Source organism: Moschus berezovskii, chromosome 6 (assembly GCF_049115385.1).
Source record: "Moschus berezovskii isolate FMDL1 chromosome 6, NW_MosBer_1.0, whole genome shotgun sequence".
In the NCBI taxonomy this organism is placed as follows: Eukaryota; Metazoa; Chordata; class Mammalia; order Artiodactyla; family Moschidae; genus Moschus; species Moschus berezovskii.
Window position 1 is genome coordinate 74,753,297 of NC_142465.1, and position 24,357 is coordinate 74,777,653.

At 44.1% G+C, this 24,357-nt stretch overlaps 1 protein-coding gene across 1 annotated transcript in view; it reads left to right on the forward strand.

Moving 5' to 3' along the window:
• Positions 1-24,357, forward strand: part of RFX4 (regulatory factor X4) — a 165,081-nt gene that overhangs the window by 62,173 nt on the left and 78,551 nt on the right. Inside the window, exon 5 of the mRNA XM_088837166.1 lies at positions 22,859-22,920. Coding sequence (XP_088693292.1) covers positions 22,859-22,920 — 62 coding nt within the window. The remainder of the gene's footprint in view (positions 1-22,858; positions 22,921-24,357) is intronic.

Genomic DNA, 24,357 nt, shown 5'->3' on the forward strand with positions numbered 1-24,357 from the left:
TATTTCTTTGTGAGGAAGGCTTTCTTACCTCTCCTTGCTATTCTTTGGAACTCTGCATTCAGATGGGTATATCTTTCCTCTCCTCCTTTGCCTTTTACTTCTTTTCTTTTCATAGCTGTTTGTAAGGCCTCCTCAGACAACCATTTTGCCTTTTTGCATTGTTTTCCCCTGGATGGTCTTGATCACTGCCTCCTGTACAATGTCATGAACCTTCATCCATAGTTCTTCAGGCATTCTGTCTATCAGATCTAATCCCTTGAATCTATTTGTCACTTCCAGTGTATAGTCCTAAGGGATTTGATTTAGGTCATACCTGAATGGTCTAGTGCTTTTCCCTACTCTCTTCAATTTAAGTCTGAATTTGGCAATAAGGAGTTCATGATCTGAGTCACAGTCAGCTCCTGGTCTTGTTTTTGCTGACTATATAGAGCTTCTCCATCTTTGGCTGCAAAGAATATAATCAATCTGATATCATTATTGACCATCTGGTGATGTCCATGTGTAGAGTCTTCTCTTGTGTTGTTGGAAGAGGGCGTTTGCTATGACCAGTGCGTTCTCTGGCTTCCATAAGCCTCTTATCCTTCTTCATCAGAGAGCAGACAGACTGAAAACCACAATCATCGAAAACTAACCAATCTGATCACATGGCAGCCTTGTCTAACTCAATGAAACTATGAGCCATGCCGTGTAGGGCCACTCAAGACGGATGGGTCATGGTGGAGAGTTCTGACAAAATGTGGTCCACTGGAGAAGGGAGTGACAAACCACTTCAGTATTCTTGCCTTGAGAACCCCATGAACAGTATGAAAAGGCAAAAAGATGGGACACTGGAAGATGAATTCCCCAGGTTTGTAGGTGCCCAATATGCTACTGGAGATCAGTGGAGAACTAACTCCAAAAAGAATGAAGAGACGGAGCTAAAGCAAAAACAACACCCAGTTGTGGATGTGACTGGTGATGGAAGTAAAGTCTGATGCTGTAAAGAGCAATATTGCATAGGAACCTGAAATATTAGGTCCATGAATCAAGGCAAATTGGTAGTGCAAACAGGAGATGGCAAGAGTGAACATCAACATTTTAGGAATCAGCAAACTAAAATGGACTGGAATGGGTGAATTTAACTCAAATGACCATTATATCTACTACTCTGGGCAAGAATTCCTTAGAAGAAATGGAGTAGCCATCATAGTCAACAAAAGAGTCTGAAATGCAGTACTCAGATGCAGTCTCAAAAACAACAGAATGATCTCTGTTCATTTCCAAGGCAAACTATTCAATATCACAGTAATCCAAGTCTATGCCCCAACCAGTAATGCTGAAGAAGCTGAAGTTGAATGGTTCTGTGAAGACCTACAAAACCTTCTAGAACTAACACCCAAAAAAGATGCCCTTTTCATTATAGGGGGCCAGAATGCAAAAGTAGGAAGTCAAGAATTACCTGGAATAACAGGCAAATTTGGCCTTGGAATACAGAATGAAGCAGGGCAAAGGCTAACACGGTTTTGCCAAGAGAACGCAGTGGTCATAGCAAATACCCTCTTCCAACGGTTACATAGGACTTTCTACGTATCTGGCCCTGTTCTAAGCACTTCACATATGTCAACCTTGTCTAATCCCCCAAACAACTCTGTGAGGTGGTAACTGTTATTTTCCCCATTTCATAGATGGGTAAACTGAGTCCCAGAGAGGTTAGGTAATTCACCCAAGGTCAAAAAGCCAGTACATAGACCTGTGATTCAGAATGAGAACCTGAGAATTCTGGTTCCAAAATCCATGTACTTAACCGTTTCCTTTACACAGAGCAAGTTATTTTGGGGGTTAGGGTGGGTATGTGTAGAGGCAGGTTTTGTCTAAACAATTGTCCTTTAGACTTTGGTGTCATCATTAGCAGTCACCTGGACACTTCCATGTGATCAAATTTGGGAGTGAAGTCTTGGCCTCTCTATCTCTCAGAGGTTAAGCGTGCTGATCACTGCAGTCGAGATATTCCCCCTTCAGCTCTTCCCCTCAGGGTGTTCCAGGCACTGGAAACCCCTGCTAGTATTCCCAGCCTGCCACCCCCTCAGCCCGTGGGCTCACCCATTTATTAGGAGTACGTTTATCTCAGGAGATGGGCGAGAGGTTGGGAGTCCTCTGGGTGTGTGCCCGTGAGAAATCGCAAAACAAGTTGACAGGTGTGCCCCTGAGCTGTGAGCACCCAGAATGGGAGGGAGGGGTGCAGAGGAGGAAGCTGTCCCCTCTTCAGGGTGGTGGGTGAGGGGCAGTCTGAGAACCAGGTCAGTCCAGAAGACCCCTCAGTACCCAGTATTGCCTTCTCCCAGCCCACAGCCTTGTGAAACCCATGAAAGGCAGAAGTGGGTGTTTCTGTTTCACCAAATGCTTCTTTCTCCTGCTCGTCTACTGGTCTTTTGCATGCTAAGTCACTTCAGTGGTGTCTGACTCTTTGCAACCCTATGACTGTAGCCTCCCAGGCTCGTCTGTCCATGGGATTCTCCAGGCAAGGATATTGGAGTGGTTTGCCATGCCCTTCTCCAGATCTTCCTGACCCAAGGATCAAACCCTCATCTCTTAATGTCTACCTGCCTTGGCAGGCGGGTTCTTTACTACTAGTGCCACTGGTCTTTTAGAAGTTCTGAAAACTCCACCCAGGCCACTCTGCTTTCTGAGGTGGCCCACACTCTTGTCTGCCAAGTGTGTTTCTTTCTAAATAAATCCACTTCTTACCTATCCAAAAAAAAAAGAAATATTCCGTCTGTAAGACATCCCTGGTGGTCCAGTGGTTCAGAATCCACCTTTCAATGCAGGGAATGTGTGTTTGATCCCCAGTCAGGGAACTAAGCCCATGGCCCACACACTGGCAACAAAGAGCCCACCTCCTGAAACTAAGACCCATTGCAACCCCCAAACAAAACAACAAAAAGCTCTACCTGTACAGAGATGCAAACTGTGTTTAGCGAGAGTTAAGCTTTTCCAGAAAGAAAAACTGGGCCTCCGATTTCTGGCTAAGAGAACATCTCTAACTGGAATGCCTTCCAGGCACTTGTAGCAGATATTCATTCCAGAGGAGGCTGAAATGCAAAAGAATGTCTTTTTCCTCAAACTTCTCTTGAGGGCCCACCATGAGCGAGGAGTTCCCAATAATGCTAGTTTTCTGAGCCCTGAATGTGAGGGTCTATCACCCTTACTCTCTGTGTGACCCTGGACAGGTCCCATTTCCCTCTCTGAACCTCAGTCCCTCCATCTATCACAGGGGGAAGTTAGTCTACAAATGTGCAAAGGTCTTTACCATATTAATTGAAGACACTTTTTAACTAGACATCATGATGACAGTAACACTGATTCTTTTGCCAAGCACTGGGTCAAGCCCTTTGCATGTATTACCTCATTTAATCTTCCTACAGCTCTGTGAACTAGATGCCTTCTTTGTTCCCATTTAAAGATGAAATAGTTGACTCTAGGGCCACTGGAGCCTTTCCTATGAGGTAAATCCTGGGTAGAAATCAGAAGGTGTATCAGTTAGAAATTGTGTTGGGTTGTGGTTAAAAGAAGCCCCTCCTCATTCCCAAACAAGGACTTAAATAAATTAGCAGTTTTACTTTTCCTGACATAGAGTAAATCTAAAAGAAGATAACTTATGCTGGTATAACAGCGCTATGGTAGCATCAGGGAACTACCGGGACTACTTCTCTCTCTCTGCTCTGCCATCCCTAGCAGATGGCTTCTAATTTCTAGGTCACCTCATGGTCCAAAGTGGCTGCCTGACAACAAAGCCTATATTCCAGGCAAGAAGTATGAAAAAAGGGTGTAAGGAGAGAAAGGTCAAAACTTCAGCCGAGTCAGCACTCTTTAGGAGCTTTCCCAGAGCCCTGCCCAGTGATTTCCCTTTTGTCTCACTGGCTGCCCTTGGCTGTCAGGGAGGTGGGAAAATGTAGTCCGTTGTCTGCTGGAATAAAAAATTAGAGTTTGGTTAGCCATTTTATCCATATAAGAGCTTTTCAGAAATCCACATAGCCCTTTTCTTAAAAAAAAAAAAAGAGCTGTAATTGACTTTTAACATCAAATTATTTTTAGTTGTACAGCACAGTGATTTGATACACTTATATATTTCAAAATGATTGACACAATCAATTTAGCTGACATCCATCATTACACAAAGGTACAAGTTTCTTTCTTGTGATGAGAATTTTTTTAAAATTCATAGTTAGCATGAGAAATGTGTTTGTTTATTTTTGGCTGTGCTGGGTCTTCCTAGCTGCACGTGGGCTTTCTCTAGTTGTGGGGAGTGCGGGCTACTCTCTAGTTGCGGTACGTGGGCTTCTCATTGCAGTGGCTCCTCTTACTGCACGGGTTCTAGAACGCAGCCTCAGTAGTTGTGGTGCACTGCTTTAGTTGCTCCACGGCATGTGGGATCTCCCCAGACCAGGGGTCAAACCTGTGTCCCCTGCATTGGCAGCTGGGCACTTAACCACTGGACCACCTGACAAGTTCTATGAGAACTTTTTAGATCGACTCTCCTCACAACTTTCAAACATACAATACAGTATTTTTAACTCTAGTCATCATGCTGTATGTGACAACCCAGAACTTATTTATCTAATAAATGGAAGCATGCACCTTTTGATCACCTCACCTGTTTCTCCCCCATGTGTCCTTTCTGTGTCACAACTAGGAAATGGACCCCAGAATCCCGAGAGCGGGTAGGGTGTACTCTCAAATGTGGAGCCCACAGGATCCAGTGTAGGTGGCAACAGGTGACTAGCTTAGACTGTGTGTGGGTAACATGATTTATGGTCCACGGCTTGTTGAACTTATCAGGAAGAGGCTGATTCACTGATAGGTAACTGGACACCTGTGACCACAGGGCAATTTGAATACATGCAGAAGTCCTTTGGCCTCACAAATACCCCTCCCCACTCCATCCCCAGAGGTCTTGATGATTTCTCAAAATCCTTGATTCCTTTCATTTAAGGCCTTTCGTTTGTCCTGCAACTACGACAGAGCAGGATAATTCATTAATACTTAGCAGTTACTAACACTTTAATACAAGTAAGTTTAATCTATTAAAGGAACTTAGAAATCTGTTGGTGAGACCTTCTCATCTTCCAGACCAGAACACTAAAAGTCAGAGGGATTAAGTGAGTTTCCTGAAGTCATACATGTAGTGGCAGGACTGGATCTGAGCAGATGGGGGGCCATCACTGGATGTCTGCCATGGGGCAGGAACCCTCATTAGAGGTAGTAAGACTAGAGGAAGGGGATCTGGGGCAGCAGATGCACTTGTATGAGTTGAATTTATTTATATCCTGCCTTTTCCCCGTGAAGCTTGAGGTACTTGGAAATTTGGGTTGTGAGTAGCACTTACTTGAATGTCTGGCTCCTTCCTTCCTGCCATCCTTGCTTGAGCAATGCAAAAAACAAACGAACAACAATGTTCTGGGACCCGTGCTTCTGTCAGCCACATAAATGGGGAACACAGATGAGGCTCAAGATTTCTCTCGTTTTAAGTGACTGCTCTCCTCCGGGACTCTTGCCTGGAAAATCCCATGGACGGAGGAGCCTGGTGGGCTGCAGTCCATGGGGTCACTAGGAGTCAGACACAACTGAGCGACTTCACTTTCACTTTTCACTTTCATGCATTGGAGAAGGAAATGGCAACCCACTCTGGTGTTCTTGCCTGGAGAATCCTAGGGATGGGGGAGCCTGGTGGGCTGCCGTCTATGGGGTCGCACAGAGTCGGACACGACTGAAGCGACTTAGCAGCAGCAGCAGCTCTTCCTTGAGTCCTCACAATCTGCCCTGACCCCAGGTTGCTCGCACACCTGTGGAGGGGCACAGAGACAGACAACAGGACTCTTGAGGAATCTTTAGGATTCTTCAGGGATGGTCTTTTTTCAATTTGCAAAAGAAAAAAGCACATGGATAGTTTCCTTCTACTTCAATTTCTTGCATATGTTTTTCTTAGCCTTTAGTATCTGCTATAATGTGTCCATATCAGTTCAGTTCAGTTCAGTCACTCAGTCGTGTCCAACTCTTTGCGACCCCATGAATCACAGCACGCCAGGCCTCCCTGTCCATCACCAACTCCCGGAGTTCACTCAAACTCATGTCCATCGAGTCGGTGATGCCATCCAGCCATCTCATTCTCTGTCATATCAGAATGTCTAATTTCACACCAGATTCCACATTTTGTTATTTCAGGGGTCTTTACTGACATGCAGCCTGAAAGTTCAGAAATCAAACTGTATGGGTTTGAATACCAGCTCCACCATTTACCTGCTGCATGAACTCAGGAGACTTCTTAATAGCTCTGAGCCTGTTTCCTCCTCTGTAAAATGGGGACATGGTTCTAACCACCTGAGGACTGTTGAGATAATGACTGTTAAAAGGGCTGCCGTACCACAGTGTGTGGTAAATATAAACAGTCAATGCACTCCAGCTATAATTGTGATTTCAGTTTCCCTTTGAAACATTTTATGAGTTTAATACATCATGCTTTCAATATACCATCAGCAACATATCAGTGTTTCAACCCTTCTAGATGCTCTTCCTTCTGAACAATTTTGAGAACAATTGTTCTAAAAATGTCTTACACTGAACACATGCTACCTTCACCACCCTCACCCTCTCTTATTATCGTCTTCAGAATTATTCCATTTTTGACTTAACCTTATCTTATGTAACTCACCCCATTCTAGCTAAATCAGTGTATGATGACTGTTTCCTTTTACACTCACACACATGACACATCATCCCATCAGCCTAAGGACAATCTTGGGCTCACATATGGATTTTTGGACTTCCTGAAATTGTTATCCACAGTACTTATCAAGGGGCAACAGATTGTTAGATTGTTACCTTTTTAGCCCTGGGAGTTTTCTTGGAATTCTTCACCAGTCTGTATGCATGATTTGAAATTCCATTTCTGTCTCATTGCTCTAGATGTAAATTTCTTGTATTTTTTGAAATTTCTTTTGTGGAATTTCCTGTGGAACCTGCAGCAGGATAGAACCTCCCTCAACCTCCAGTGCCTGGTACCCAAATGTGTTACTTCTCCCCACATTGTTAAATGCATAGAGTTATAATAGTAAATTACTCTGGCAAACACCCATTTCAAGGTGGTAGCATTGAGGTAAAGTGTTCAGGAAAACTTATTCATACTACCTGCCTTAACTATTTTTTCTTCTCTGAAAAAGGACAAGGTCTATTGTCAACAAAGAGAATGAATATCCTGCTTTCAGATGTCAAGTTGTGACAATTAGAATCCCTTTTAACTAACTTCTTCCCCTAATCCTTTTTCTCTCTTGTTCAAAAAATTGTTGTGTGTTTTATGAGAAGGCCCAAGACGTCTACAATCAGTTCAGTTCAGTTCAGTCACTCAGTCGTGTCCGACTCTTTGCGACCCCATGAATCAGCACGCCAGGCCTCCCTGTCCATCACCAACTCCCGGAGTTCACTCAAACTCATGTCCATCAAGTCGGTGATGCCATCCAGCCATCTCATTCTCTGTCATCCCCGTCTCCTCCCACCCTCAATCCCTCCTAGCATCAGACTCTTTTCCAGTGAGTCAACTCGTCGCATGAGGTGGCCAAAGTATTGGAGTTTCAGATTTAGCATCAGTCCTTCCAATGAACACCCAGGATTGATCTCCTTTAGAATGGACTGGTTGGATCTCCTTGCAGTCCAAGGGACTCTCAAGAGTCTTCTCCAGCACCACAGTTCAAAAGCATCAATTTTTTGGTGATCAGCTTTCTTCACAGTCCAACTCTCATGTCCATACATGACCGCGGGAAAAACCATAGCCTTGACTAGACGGACCTTGGTTGGCAAAGTAATGTCTCTGCTTTTAATATGCTATCTAGGTTGGTCATAACTTTCCTTCCAAGGAGTAAGCGTCTTTTAATTTCATGACTGCAGTCAGCATCTGCAGTGATTTTGGAGCCCGAAAAAATAAAGTCTGACACTGTTTCCACTGTTTCCCCATCTATTTCCCATGAAGTGATGGGACCAGATGCCATGATCTTAGTTTTCTGAATGTTGAGCTTCAAGCCAAACTTTTCACTCTCCTCTTTCATCAAGAGGCCTTTGAGTTCCTCTTCACTTTCTGCCATAAGGGTGGTGTCATCTGCATATCTGAGGTTATTGATATTTCTCCTGGCAATCTTGATTCCAGCTTGTGCTTCTTCCAGCCCAGCGTTCCTCATGATGTACTCTGCATATAAGTTAAATAAGCAGGGTGACAATATACCACCTTGACGTACTCCTTTTCCTATTTGGATGTCTACAATACATGGTTATAAAAGAACAACTTGACACTGTACTGAATTTATAATTTCGTACTATTTGAAAAGGCCCTTTTCTTTTCCCACACCGAAATGACCTCTGAAATAAGATGGGCAGCTTTTGTTTTAAAATTGTCTCCTGCAGACTTGATTCTTTGTATAGATGAATTTGTCTCCCTTGGAGTCTGGGGGGATCTCCACTTCATTGCACTGGGACTTCTGGATTAGTTCTTCTCAGTGGCAAATGTTTGCCTAATGAGGGGGATTGAATTCAGGGGAACAACCCAAAGCCTTTTCTCAGCGCATTCCTGATGACTCAGTTTGGAGATCAACCTTGATCTGGACCATACGACTTAGGGTCAAAATCAAATAAGGCCTGTTTGTATAGTAATGAGGCCAAGTGGCCTCATTATGTGGCTCTGAAGGTGTCTCATGAGGGGACACCCACAGAGGACACTGAGGGTCTCATGCAGTTAGTGGATGCCTTGCTGGCTCCCGTGGGTGTCAGCAAAAGTGATGAACAGAAAACACTGTGGAACTGGATCCCTGCTTCTTCTACTTGCTGGTGTCTGTGAGTCCAGGCAGTCTGATCACCATAAAGTCCAGTCTCTCATCTGTGGAATGGAAACCATCATGTTCTCCTCCAGTGTGGTTTTTGGGATTAAATTTAGTGCCGAAAGTAAAATACTTTGTCTAGTGTGTGGGTGTCAGTTCCTCCTCTTACTCTTCCCCTTCCTTATCTTAAAGGAGGCCCAGGGTTCGAAGATGCCATTTCAGGAACATTTGTCCCAAACTCGCTCATATTTCTTAAAAGACTACACCCACATGGCAGGGTAGCCTGTGTGCTGAGTTCCCTTCTACCTAAAGCGATGTGTTGTATGGAGTGAAGAATGGACCGTGGAAGGAGATAACCCAACCACCACCTAAGAAAAGTTTCCAGCAGCCTCCGGAGAGACCAGCTCTCCAGAACTCCTCCACTTCCCACTCCCCGGCGCGGGGAGCCCCCTGCCCTGTCTGCCCAGGTTGAAAGAGCGGAGGGTGGGATTCCCGAGTAATTAAAGGGAATTTGGAAGACTGGGATGTCGCGGAATGTTAGATCAGTAGCTAGAACAGCATGTGGTGTTCTTTAGGCAGGCTTCATTGAATCCATACAAAAAAAGAAAGAGGGGCTGCCTGCTGTCTGCTCATTTATCAAACAGCGAAGCTCGACTCTCACTGCTTCACAAAAGTGTTTGACTGTTTGCTGAGTCTTGCTCCAGAAATTAAAAGCTGAACAGTCTTAGTGGGGCTGAACCAACCCTGCGTTTTGAGACTCCAACTAAATTGCACTGGGCTTTCAGATTCAGGGACCAGTTGATTATTTGGTGAAAGGAAAGGAGAATAATTTGTAATTTTCAGCCTATAAGAAACACTTAAAAAAAAAAAAGCAAACTCCCTTCCCACAGCTTTTTGTTGTGGCTGGAGGGAGGAGGTGCTGTCGGCAACAGCTTTCTTTGCTCAGAGTGGGAAAAGTCTTGACCTCCAGTGGGGCAGAGAGCGATGTGCTGCAGCCGGGCCTCTGCCCATCCCCCACCCCCCACTGGTAACAGACTTCCTCTCCTCTTCCTGCTTTATCTGAAATGACCTTTCTCTCTTTTTGGAGAAGAGGATTTGGCCATCAGATATTTTTAGAGAAAAAGCATTTTCACAAACGGAACTAAAGATGCTAATAGTGCAGATATATGGCTTTGGATACTGTTGTTGTGTAGTCACCGAGTCATGTCCGATTCTTTTGTGACCCCCACCCCCACGGACTGTAGCCCTGTCAAGCTTCTCTGCCCATGGGATTTCCCAGGCAAGTATACTGGAGTGGGTTATCATTTCCTTCTCCGGGGGATCTTCCCGACCCAAGGATAGAACCTGCTTCTCCTGCATTGGCAGACGGATTCTTTACCACTGAGCCAAGATACCACAAAAGCCTGAAAACTGGGTTAACTGAGAATCCTCTGAAGATCTATCAAAATATGGAAAGATACAGTGCTACCTCTGCCAATGAAGAGAATGTGCTAGAAAAGGATGATGGCTCATGGAAGACATCATGAGGGAGGCAGAGATGTGTTAGCAGAGGTGACCCTTCCTGGCACCTCTTCACCTGTCCAGCCAGTGAAATTCCACTGAGGTGGATCCTCTAGCTTCCAGGCTTCTCCTCCTGGCTGACAAATCTCTAAGTCCACTCTCTAACTTCTCGGACCCTGCTATAAGCCTGAAAGACAGGCAGAAGTGTTATTATCCTCATCTGATAGATGAAAAAGCCTGGTGTTCAAATGGAAGAAAGAGAAATAGGTCATTTTTTTTTTTTTGGCTCTTCAATTTAGCACATTTTTAAAAAGTGGGGTACAGCAGAAACTAACCCAACATTGTAAAGCAATTTTACTCAAACCAAAAAAATATATATATAAGTGGTAATATCCTTCGATACTTCATGGGATGGGGAGAGGAGGAAGACTAGAGATGAGCCAGAATGAAGGAAGGAACTGGTGGGTTTGGACTTGTCTGGAGGCTTTACTGAGAAGTAGTTAAGGTGAGGTGTGCCTGGAGGCAGGGGCAAAAGGAGACGGTTGCAGCAACCCAGGTGTGAGATCATGGCTGGTAAAGATGGAGATATAGGTTATGTTGACGACAGAGGGAGAGTGGAACTTAGTCACAGGCTGGAAGCAGTAGGTGCAGCAGTTTGGAGATGGAAGAGCTCTTCCCTGGTCAGGGAATCAGGAAAGTTGTGATGGAGGCATACGGTGTATGTGGGGTAGTGGGTTTGAGGGCACAGTGGTGAGGAGGAAGAGACAGATGCAGGTGGAACGTACAGAGGTACGTTGCCCAGAAGCTGTGAAGCAGTCAGAGAACTCAGCTACGTGCAGTAGGCTGATCTGGATGGAGCACAGGGCTCCTGACAGGGAATTTAAAGAGAAATGATGGCAGGAAAAGGTGGTATTGCTCAGGGGCGTTGAGCTCCTGGTGAAGGAGCCTATGGCCACAGAGAATTGTCGGAGTCCATGAGTAGACAGGTATTGACCTGGGTTGTCCCCTGCTGGTAAATTCGCTTCAGTTCAGTTCAGTTGCTCAGTTGTGTCCAACTCTTTGTGACCCCATGGACTGCAGCATGCCAGGCTTCCCTACCCATCACCAATTCCTGGAGCTTGCTCAAACTCAAGTCCACTGACTCGGTGATGCCATCCAACCATCTCATCCTCTGTCGTCCCCTTCTGCTCCTGCCTTCAGTCTTGCCCTGCATCAGGGTCTTTTCCAGTGAGTCAGTTCTTCACATCAGGTGGCCAAAGGATTGGAGTTTCAGCTTCAGCATCAGTCCTTCAAATGAATATTCAAGACTAATTTCCCTTATGATTGACTGGTTGGATCTCCTTGCTGTCCAGGGGACTCTCAAGAGTCTTCTCCAACACCACAGTTCAAAAGCATCAATTATTCAGCACTTAGCTTGCTGATCGCCGAAGAATTGATGCTTTTGAACTGTGGTGCTGGAGAAGACTCTTGAGAGTCCCTTGGACTGCAAGGAGATCCAACCAGTACATTCTAAAGGAGATCAATCCTGGGTGTTCATTGGAAGGACTGATGCTAAATCTGAAACTCCAATACTTTGGCCACCTCATGCGAAGAGTTGACTCACTGGAAAAGAGTCTGATGCTAGGAGGGATTGGGGGTGGGAGGAAACGGGGACGACAGATAATGAGATGGCTGGATGGCATCACCGACTCTATGGACATGAGTTTGAGTGAACTCCGGGAGTTGGTGATGGACAGGGAGGCCTGGCGTGCTGTGATTCATGGGGTCGCAAAGAGTTGGACATGACTGAGCAACTGAACTGAACTGAACTGAACTAACTCACTTTATGGTCCAACTCTCACATCCACACATGACTACTGGAAAAACTTTGACTAGATGGACCTTTGTTGACCAAGTAATGTCCCTGCTTTAATAGGCTGATCATAGCTTTTCTTCCAAGGAGCAAGCATCTTTTAATTTTATGGCTGCAGTCACAATCTGCAGTGATTTTGGAGCCCAAGGAAATAAAGTCTCTCACTGTTTCCATTGTTTCCCCATCTACTTGCCATGAAGTGATGGGACCGGATGCCATGATCTTAGTTTTTTGAATGTTGAGTTTTCAAGCCAGGTTTTTTCACTCTCCTCTTTCACTTTCATCAAGAGGCTCTTTAGTTCTTCTTCACTTTCTGCCATAAGGGTGGGTCATCTGCATATCTGAGGTTATTGATATTTCTCCCAGAAATCTTGATTTCAGCTTGTACTTCATTCAGTCCAGCATTTCGTATGATGTACTCTGCATATAAGTTAAATAAACAGGGTGACAATATACAGTACTCCTGTACGTGACAATTGATGTATTCCTTTCCCGATTTGGAACCAGTCTGTTGGCCCATGTCTGGTTTTAACTGTTGCTTCTTGACCTTCACGTAGATTTCTCAGGAGACAAGTCAGGTGGTCTGGTATTCCCATTTCTTGAAGAATTTTCCGCAGTTGGTTGTAATCCACACAGTCAAAGGCTTTGGTGTAGTCAATAAAGCAGAAGTAGATGTTTTTCTTGAACTCCCTTGCTTTATCTGTGATCCAACAGATATTGGCAATTTGATCCCTGTTCCGTTGCCTTTTCTTAATCCAGCTTGAATATCTGGAAGTTCTCGGTTCATGGACTGTTAAACTCTGGCTTGGATAATTTTGAGCTTTACTTTGCTAGTGTGTGAGACGAGTGCAGTTGTGTGGTAGTTTGAGCATTCTTTGACATTGCCTTTTTTTTGGGATTGGAATAAAAACTGACCTTTTCCAGTCCTGGAGCCACTGCTGAGTTTTCCAAATTTGCTGGCATATTGAGTGCAGCATTTTAACAGCATCATCTTCTAGGATTTGAAATAGCTCAGCTGGAATTCCATTTCCACTAGCTGTGTTCATAGTGATATTCCTAAGACCCACTTGACTTCACATTCCACGATGTCTGGCTCTGGGTGAGTGATCATACCATCATGGTTATCTGGGTCATGATGATCTTTTTTGTATAGTTCTTCTCTATATTCTTGCTACCTCTTGTTAATATCTTCTGCTTCTGTTAGGTCCATTCCGATTCTGTCCTTTGTTGTGCCCATCTTTGCATGAAATTGTTCCCTTAGTATCTCTAATTTTCTTGAAGAGCTCTCTAGTCTTTTCCCCATTCTATTGTTTTCCTCTATTTCTCTGCATTGATCACTGAGGAAGGCTTGCTTACCTCTCCTTGCTATTCTTTGGAATTCTACATTCAAATGGGTATATCTTTCCTTTTCTCCTTTGCCTTTTGCTTCTCTTCTTATCTCAGCTATTTGTAAGGCCTCCTCAACCACTTGCCTGTTTGCATTTCTTTTTCTTGGGGATGGTATTGATCACTGTACAATGTCATAAACCTCCATCCATAGTCCAAATCCACCTGGGGACCTCATTTATCCAAATAGAAGGACTTTTTGCTTTGTTAGTATTTTCATCAAGCAGAAGGAGTGTTTAATCGCTGGGTTTCCTCTTTACTGGCTGTGGGTAGATTCAACCCGGTAGGAGACAACGGTCTGCCTGCTGATGTCAGTCCTCTCCAAAGCTTCCCACCTTTCCCACCTATTAGGGGGCAGTGCTCTCAGACGCTGCTCATAGCAGAGGCCACCAGAACACTTCCAAGAGAGTCAGAGTTGGGCGGGAACTGAAAAGAAACCTTCCTGGAAGTATAGATGGGAACAAGAAATCATTTCCTTCCTCCAACACACCTGGCATGAACAAATGCAGGAATATGACATAAAAGAAAGACAAGTTTCTGTGAAAAGAAGGAATGAGGGAATTGGGGCACTTTCATTCATCCAGAGGGAACTATACTGCTGTGGTAGAGTGTTGTGTCAGACTGGGTGCATTCAAATCCCAGGTCTGCACCTTGTGAGCTGCGTGGCTTTGTATGGGTTACTTAGCCTCTCCAAGCTTCAGTTTACTCATCTGTACAGAGGAAATAGCAGTGGAACCTGGCTTGTAATGATTGACTGAGATAATATGTGCAAAGTGATGGGCACAGTGCCTGAGCTAGGACTTGCCTGTGTGCTTAACCAACTCACCTCTGTGTCCTACTGCTTCCCAGCTTACTAGGAAAAGAGAGGCAGGGGGCATCTAAGGGTTCATGAGTAGGGTCCCTGGGGAAGCGGGGGAGGCTCAGAGAAAGAGGAGCTCCTTGGGGTGAGTGGGAGACAAGGTGGGTTTGGCATTCTAGACAGAGGAATCAGCATGTCCCTGAAGCTCAGGGAGCACATTGGGGAAGAGGCTGGATTTGAGGCTGGGAGCTGGGCTAGGGGAGGTCACAGAGGGCATCCTGGGCTAGCCTGAGGATGCTGGCACTTTCTCCATTGTGGGTAGTGAGGAGGCGCCCACTGTTTTCTATAAGAAAATGAAATGATCACACTTGGATTTTAGAAAGATCCTGCTGGTGAGGCAGCAAGCCCAGAAACAGGGCAGCAAGCCTGGAGACAGGGCAGCCAGTTAGGAAGTTGGGTCTGTGGTCCAGGTGAAAGATCACAGGAGCTGGAGCTATGGCAAGGCATCAAGAGAACTGGATGAAATCCACTGGATGTCTTGGGTAGAACCAACAGGAGAGGGGTTATGCAGTGTTAGGAAGAGAGTAGAGTCTATCCTGCCTCTGTCTTTGGTGACTCAGCGAAGGGTGATGCTGATCTTAATAATTGTAAAACTGTGTGTATTGTTGTTTAGTCCCTAAGTTATGTCTGACTCTTTTGCAACCCCATTGACTGTAGCCTGCCAGACTCCTCTGTCCATGGGACTTCCCAGGCAAGAATACTGGAGTGCGTTGCCATTTCTTCAGGAGATCTTCCCAACCTAGGGTTCAAACCTGCATTTCTATATTGGCAGGTAGATTCTTTACCACTGAGCCATCAGGGAAAAGTGAAAGTGAAAGTCACTCAGTCGTGTCCAAATCTTTGCAACCCCATGGACTGTATAGTCCGTGGAATTCTCCAGGCCAGAATACTAGAGTGGGTAGCCTTTCCCTTCTCCAGGGGATCTTCCCAACCCAGGGATCTAACCCAGGTTTCACACAGTGCAGGCAGATTCTTTACTAGCTGAACTACCAGGTAAGCCCAGGAATACTGGAGTCGGTAGCCTATCCCTTCTCCAGGGAACCAACCCAGGAATCAAACCAGGGTCTCCTGCCTTGCAGGCAGATTCTTTACCAGCTGAGCTACCAGGGAAGCACAAGCCATCAGGGAAGCCCTCAATATCTACACATATTTCAAAAGGAGTAAATAAAACCCATTGGCTCTGGAGGAAATCATAAGTTAAATTGATTGTGAATTTACAGTTCCTGTTCTATGACTTGATAGTTCCTCAAGAACCTAATGCAAAAAATCACATACACGCTGGTTATATGTTTTCTTGCCACACAAAGGCAGGAAAAGAACAGGGCCTCCTGAAGGCCTGTCCTCATTTCCCTGTGCCTCCAGGCATGTCTCTGGACCAGAGTCTAGGAGCCAAGGGCCAGGCACTGCTGTTTGCTTTGTGGACATTATGTTACACACCATTTGGAAAAACATTTAAAAAGATTTCACAACTCTGCCCTTTCTCTTAAATCAAGTAAGAATCAAGCCTATCAGTCAAAAAAAAAAAAAAAAATCTACATATTGTCTGTAGGGAGTGATCTATTTTTTAAAAAGAAAAACAACCAGTATAACATTCTTATAGATTTTTTATGCTTCCTTCAATAATATCTTGAACTTCCTTGTCAATTAAGGATATTTCTAGGAAGAAAATCTTTTTCTACTTCCAAAAAAGAGTTGATTTTGTACACAACACATTATATAGAAATCTTTTATTCTCCCCACCATCCTGCTACCCCAACAAATATCCATTTTTATGTTTTCATTCCTATATTTGTACAAAAAATAATTACAACCCTAGCATAAATTTTGATTCCTGCTGTTTCAGTTAACATTATGTCATAAGCATTTTTTGTATCATAGCATAGATTTTGTTACCATGATATTCTATTGGGTAGATATGCAATCATTTATTTAGCCAGTTGCCTGTCATTGTACATTTCCATTGTTTCCAGTTTTTCAGTCTCATTAGTAGCCCTGCACAGAGCTTTTCCTTATTTTAGCTTTTTTCCTTGGAATTAGTAGATGAAGTATGAATATTTTGTGGCATTTGATATTTGTTGGTAAGAATGCTTCTCAGAAGGCTTGTACTAATAAACAATGTCATCAGCAATCTATGAGCTTTCCAGTTTTACCACACCCTTGACAGGATTCAGTATCATTGTTTTAAAAATGTCTGCTAATATCAGAACATTTTTAAACATGGCACCTTACTGTTGTGCCCATTGCATAGAAAAATTTCCCAGACTGAAAAAAAAAAATCTCTGCTTTTCCTAAGCAACTGATATGCATTTATCTTACGGATGGACTTTCCTGGTGGCTCAGAGGTAACGAATCCACCTACCAATGAAGGAGACCTGAGTTTGATCCCTGAGTCAGGAAGACCCCTTGGAGGAGGGCATGGCAGCCCACTCCAGTTTTCTTGCCTGGAAAATCCCATGGACAGAGGAGCCTGGCAGACTATAGTCCATGAAATCAAAAGAGTTGAAGCTACTCAACAACAACATCTTATGGATACTGGACTAACTAACGACTGTATCTACTTTCTTTGCTTGAGTAGATAGAAAACTCAGAACCCAGATCATAACCCACTTTTAACTAGTGTGAAGAACATATGGATCTGTCTTTATACTTCCTATACTTTTCTCTCCATCTCTGCTGTCATGTCTATAGCTATTCAGTAATCGTACCCTATGAACAGCTACTTCACATCTTGGCTCTGAAACCAGGCATGTGGTAAAGGACTGGAGGGCATCCTTGGCCAGAGTTAATATAAGTGACCCAAGGGGATGAGGCCAATAAACCTTGGTGTGGTCTTAGGCTGCATGACGAACAAAGTGTTAAAGAGTCCTGTCATTGACCCCCTGCGTCAAACCCCATGCTTAGTGCTACATTTCCTTGGGTGACAGCAGTTTTTAAAAATTGAGATATAGTTGGGCAAACTTGGGGAAATGGTGAGGGAGAGAGAAGCCTGGCGTGCTACAGTCCACGGGTCACAAGGAGTTGGACTTGACTTGATGACTGAACAACAACAGAAATAGTTGATTTACAATATTGTGTTAGTGTCAGGTGTACAGTAAAGTGATTCAGATATGTGTGTATGTATATATATATACACAATATAAAATATTGTAATATATTATAACAAAAATATAATATTACAATAATAAAATATAATATATAAAATATATATTTTCAGATTATTTTGCATTACAGTTTATTCAGTTCAGTCACTCAGTCGTGTCCGTCTCTTTGAGACTCCATTGACTGCAGCATGCCAGGCTTCCCTGTGCATCACCAATTCCTGAAACTTACTCAAACTCATGTCCATTAAGTTGGTGATGCCATCCAATCATCTCATCCTCTGTCATCCCCTTCTCCTTCCACCTTCAATCTTTCCCAGGATCAGGGTCTTTTCCAATGAGTCAGTTCTTTGCATCAGGTGGTCAAAGTATTGGAGCTTCAGCATCAGTCCTTCCAATGAATATTCAGGACTGATTTCCTCTAGGACTAACTGGTTGGATCTCCTTGCAGTCCAAGGGACTCTCAAGAGTCTTCTCCAACACCACACTTCTCCAACACCACATACAACTCCAACTTCTCCAACACCACAGTTCACAGTTATAGTTTATTCAGTTCAGTTCAGTCGCTCAGTCGTGTCCGACTCTCCGCGACCCCATGAATCACAGCATGCCAGGCCTCCCTGTCCATCACCAACTCCCGGAGCTCATTCAAACTCATGTCCACAGAGTCGGTGATGCCATCCAGCCATCTCATTCTCCGTCGTCCCCTTCTCCTCCTGCCCCCAACCTTTCCCAGCATCAGAGTCTTTTCCAGTGAGTCAACTCGTCGCATGAGGTGGCCAAAGTATTGCAGTTTCAGCTTTAGCATCAGTCCTTCCAATGAACACCCAGGATTGATCTCCTTTAGAATGGACTGGTTGGATCTCCTTGCAGTATAAGGGACTCTCAAGAGTCTTCTCCAACACCACAGTTCAAAAGCATCGATTCTTCGGCGATCAGCTTTCTTCACAGTCCAGCTCTCACATCCATATATGACCACGGGAAAAACCATAGCCTTGACTAGACGGACCTTGGTTGGCAAAGTAATGTCTCTGCTTTTTAATATACGATCTAGGCTGGTCATAACTTTCCTTCCAAGGAGTAAGCGTCTTTTAATTTCCTGGCTGCAATCAGCATCTGCAGTGATTTTGGAGCCCCCCAAAATGAAGTCTGACACTGTTTCCACTGTTTTTCCATCTATTTCCCATGAAGTGATGGGACCAGATGCCATGATCTTTGTTTTCTGAATGTTGAGCTTCAAGCCAACCTTTTCACTCTCCTCTTTCACTTTCATCAAGAGGCTTTTGAGTTCCTCTTCTCTTTCTGCCATAAGGGTAGTGTCATCTGCATATCTGAGGTTATTGATATTTCTCCCGGCAATCTTGATTCCAGCTTGTGCTTCTTCCAGCCAAGCATTCCTCATGATGTACTCTGCATATAAGTTAAATAAGCAAGGTGACAATATACAACCTTGACGTACACCTTTTCCTATTTGGAACCAGTCTGTTGTTCCATGTACAGTTCTGACTGTTGCTTTATTACAAGATATTAAATAAAGTTTCTTGTGTTATACAGTAAATCCTTGCTATATATCTAATTTATGTATGATACTGTGCATCTGTTAATCCCATATTCCTAATTTATGCCTCCCCACTCCATAACCATACATTTGTTTTCAATCTTAGTTTCTGTAATGTAAGTAAGTTCTTTTGTACTATTTTTAGATTCTACCTATAGGTAATATCATATGATATTGTATATTTTTCTTTGATTCACTTCATTTAGTACAATAATCTCTAAGTCCATCCATATTGTTGCAAATAGCAGTATTTCATTCCTTTTTATAACTGAGTAATATTCCACTGTATATACACTATATCTTCTTAAATCAATCCTCTGTGTCAGTCATCTGTGGTTGGGAACTTGTGTTGTTTCCATGTGTTTGCTAATGTTAATAGTGCTGCTATGAACATTGAAGTGCATGTATCTTTTTGAATCAGGGTTTTCATATTTTGAGGATGTATGGGTCACAACAATTTGAGAGGGATGTAGACAAAGTGAGAAGCTCACATCCTTGGTTTACAGGAGTTGAGATTAAAGAAACCAGGAATGTGTTGTCTCAGAAGTGACACCCTTAAAGAATTCGGAGAACTACTGCATCGCTTTGTTCTGGATCATCACTACAACATATCATCTTAGAAGCCCTTTTTCTTACTTCCAAAAGTGGTATCATGATGTTATCTTATTAGATTATCTCACCATCCTTGTGAGGATTTCAGCTTTTTTCATCCCTTTTCAAATAAAGAAATACTGTGCCAGCCATTCTCTACCCTGGAGACATTTGGCAGTTTCCTGATATACAGAAATAATCAACCTTCATTCTGTCTATTCCAGATTTTCAATTTCTCTCTAATTTCTCCACTTCTTTCCACTCTGCTGATGCGGATTCAATTGAGGCCACCAACATCTATCCCTCTGATGAGGGGAGAACTACAGAAGACCCTGAGTCCTCAGATGTTGGAGGAGGAAACTAAGGCACCGAGAGGTTAGATAGTGAGTCCAGGTTCACGTAGGACCACAGTAAATGTTTGTTGAATGAATGAGCAAATCAATCAATGAGAGAATCAATGTAGATGGAAGAGGGTGTGAGTGGACCAACAGAGATAAATGAAAGGATGCTCATAGCTCATGCCCTGCTAGTGGAAAACCAGCAACAGCATCTCTCATGAAGGACAGTGTACAGACTTGCTCTCTCTGACCATGCTTGCCTGCCGATGCTATATTAGAAGGGAAAATGAAAGTGTTAATCGCTCAATCCTGTCCAAATCTTTGGAATTTTCCAAGCCAAAATTTTTCCAAAATTCCAGTATTCTTGCCAAGAGAATTCCATGGACAGAGGAGCCTGGCAGGTTGCAGTCCATGGGGTCACAAAGAGTCAGGCATGAGTGAGCAACTAACACTTTCACTTTCAAGCAAGAATACTGGAGTGGGTTACCATTCCCTTCTCCAGGAGATCTTCCTGACCCAGAGATTGAACCTGGGCCTCCTGCATTGCAGGCAGATTCTTTATCGCTGAACCAGCCAGGAAGGCAGCTGGAAGAATGTGGCTAGACTTAAAAGTCCCTGGAAATGAAACAGGATGAATGAGTCATCAAGATAATCACTGGTAATAATGGGTAATGTTTATTGATCACTTACTAAGTGCCAGGCACTGTTGCAAATTATTTACATGTTTATGTTTTAAATTTTCACAAAGATTTTTCTGAGGTAGGGGTTATTATCATTCCCATTTTACAAATGAGAAACCTGAACTAAATGAATGTTAAATAACTTGCCGGAGGGCCCCAGATAACTAATGACTGAGCTCTGATCTAATCCAGGTAATCTAGCTCCACAGCCTTTGCTCAGAACCCCTCCACCATCCTGCCTGTTCACAAACGTCATTGCTCTAAACACCAAGAAAGACGCTCATTGGTTGTATTTTCACCTTGGCAGATGGCTCCTGCTCCTAGATTTCTGGCAAATCCATGTAGTTGTCCTGGGTAGCAATTTGCATTGTCCACTAGGCAAATGAGCAAAGGAGGCTCTCCAAGCCCCCCAGAGTTGGGCTTCATGCCTTCATTCAACAAACACAGATTGAGCTCTCTTCGCCTGTGGCCTGGGCCAGGTCCCTGCTCTCATGGAGCTTGTGCTCAAGTGGGAGGAGAGGTAAGATAAGTACTCAGAGAATAAGCGCTCAAGACAACTTCAGAGAGTTCAAAGTGAGAGAAAAGAGGAAAGCAGGGTCTCATGGTGGGGGTGGGAGTTGTCTGCTTGTGTTACTCTGCACCTGCTGGGCAGAGACAGCATAGGCAGAAGGACTTTGTCCAGAGGCCCGAATGTTGTAGGAGAAGGAGCTAATACTGTGAGGATCTGGGTGAAATGGGGTACTCAAGGCAAGAAAAATCTCAAGAAATGGAGACTCTCAACGCACAAGCTGGAATCAAGATTGCTGGGAGAAATACCAATAACCTCAGATACCCAGATGACACCACCCTTATGGCAGAAAGCAAAGAAGAACTAAAGAGCCTCTCGATGAAAGTGAAAGAGGAGAGTTAAGAAGCTGGCTTAAAACTCAGCATTCAGAAAACTATAATCATGGCATCCAGTCCCATCACTTCATGGAATAGAAGGGGAAACAATGGAAACAGTGAGAGATTTTATTTTCTTGGGCTCCAAAATCACTGCAGATGGTGACTGTAGCCATGAAATTAAAAGACTCTTGCTCCTTGGAAGAAAAGCTATGACCAACCTAGACAGCATATTAAAATCAGAGACATTATTTTGCCAACAAAGGTCCATATAGTCAAAGCTATGGTTTTTCCAGTAGTCATGTATGGATGTGAGAGTTGGACTATAAAGAAAGTTGAGCACTGAAAAATTGATGCTTTTGAACTGTGGTGCTGAAGAAGACTCTTGAGAGTCCCTTGGACTGCAAGGAGATCCAACCAGTCCATCCTAAAGGAGATCAGTCCTGGGTGTTCATTGGATGGACTGATGCTGAAGCTGAAACTCCAATACTTTGTCCACCTGATGTGAAGAACTGAGTCAGTGGAAAAGACCCTGGTGCTGGGAAAGATTGAAGGTGGGAGGAGAAGGGGATGACAGAGGACGAGATGGTTGGATGGCATCACCGACTCGATGGACATGAGTTTGAGTAAGCTTCAGGAATTGGTGATGGACAGGGAAGCCTGGTGTGCTGCAGTCCATGGGATCACAAAGAGTCGGACATGACTAAGCGACTGAACTGAACTGGGTGAAATTGTATTCCAGACAGAAGGAACTGTAGTACTAGGGCCCCCAATGGGGAGAAAGCCTACCATGTTTCAGAAATAAGAAAAAAAAAAGAGAGAGCCAGTGTGGCTGGGATCCAGTGAGTCAGGGTGAGAGTCAGAGAAGAGGAAGGCCAGGAGGTAAGCACAAGTGACAGAGGCTGAGGTGGGGGTTGCTTCCAGGTGCATTGGAAGCCATCATTGGAGGGCTGTAAACAGGGGAGAGACAGGCTCAGGGTCAGTGTGTACACTGCCTACGTTGTGAGCAGGAGGGGAAGCCCAGAGCAGCCAAGTGAGACCCTTTCAGGATCCAGAGCCCCTGCTTCACTCAGGTGTCCTTCCTGACCCCCTGGACACCTGTGGTCTTCTCAGGGGACCTGTCAGACTCCCTCATTGCAACCCAGGGTCCACGTTTTCCTCCAGCCCAGGGTCCACATTTTTCTTTGTTCTTTAGAGAAAGACACACAGCCTTTTGTAAACCCAGTCATTGTGCTCCCAGCCTTTTCCAGTGGGTAACTGATTCTTGTGTTGACTTACAGATCATAAGGCAGCAGTTTCCTCAGTTAACCACCAGGAGACTCGGGACCCGTGGACAGTCAAAGTAAGCACCGACGGCCTTTCCACCTGCAGAGCGCGCGTCCATGGGCCTCCAGAGACCCAGACTCCGGGCCTCTCATCCTGAGCTCAGTCTGGGGAGAAGTCTGTGCCTGGTGGGAGTGGCCCCCTCTCCTAGGAGCCCTAACAGAGATGCTGTCCAAAGACCAGCTGCTTTAAGGAATCCGACTTGATGCCACCCTGCCTGTAGGTGTTTATGTGAAGTAGTCTTGAGCATCTTCTAAAAGGAGCACCTTGTGGTCTTTTGACCAGTTTCCAGGTTACTCGGATTGTTTTGACCAGCAAACTCTGTACTCTCACAGAATCCAGTCAGCCAGAGAAGCAACACATACCAATCCCTGCAAGGGTGATGGGCCAAAAGATGCTGTGGTACCCAGGCATCCTGCTTCCCAGTCACCCATTCTGTCAACCAACCCCCCAATGTTTGCTTCTCATTTTCTGCTGTCAGATAATGGTGCTAAGTGCTGGGGACACATGAGCAGACAGGTCCCTGCACTCCTGGATGGAGCAAATATTCTCCAGGGGAAGACACACATATGAAAATATCATTAGATTGTGAAGGGGGTTGCCCTAGGGAATAACAAAAGGGTGGCTTGGTCTAGAAAGGGTAGCCTAGGAAGGAAGGCCTTACAGAGGAGGTGACCCGAGGAGTGAAAAGGCTGTCTCCCAGGTGAGAGTCAATGGGAAGGGAATCTCTGCCTATCCTGCCCAGGCTTCACAAATATCTAGATTTATAAAGACTCATTTCAAAGGGTATTTCAAAATACTGTTGGAAGTGACTAGGTGTTCCGTGAAGAAGGTCTGTTGACCATGAAAGTTTGGTAAGCTCTGAACTAAATACAGGTTCCTTTATGCAGGACTTGTCAGAACCTTTATTATGCTAATTGTACCTGGTGACTCCACTAGGGAGTGCTGTATTATGCAGCATTTCTAAACATTTTGACCATGTTGGGTAACGGATCAACACACACTGACTTATAAAATAATGAAACTTTTTATTAAAACAGAACAACCACATATAGCACTTGTAAGACTTGTCACTTAAAGTGCTTCAGAAGTAGTGTATCGAATACTGTCCCCCTCACCCCAGCCCCCAGCCATCCCTGGGCAGCACATTCCTACCCTCCAAGGGTAGGTTTAACTTTGGAGCCAAGTTGGATAAAGAATGTGGAAAGTAGATGATCAAACTGGGGAAACCCTTTTTAGTAAAGGTCTGAAAATCAAATGAGACTAATTTTTTAAAATGTGGCTCAGAAGTTCTGGGGGTGATTTTCAAAGAGAAAAATTTTGAGCAAGAGGTATTTTGGAATAAATTTCTAATAATTTTTCAGGGTGACTCCTCTGAAGAAAAAATTTCATTCATACTGAAAAGAATTCAAGTATTTGTTTAAAATGAGCTTTCAGTCCTGGTAAGAGTATGGAG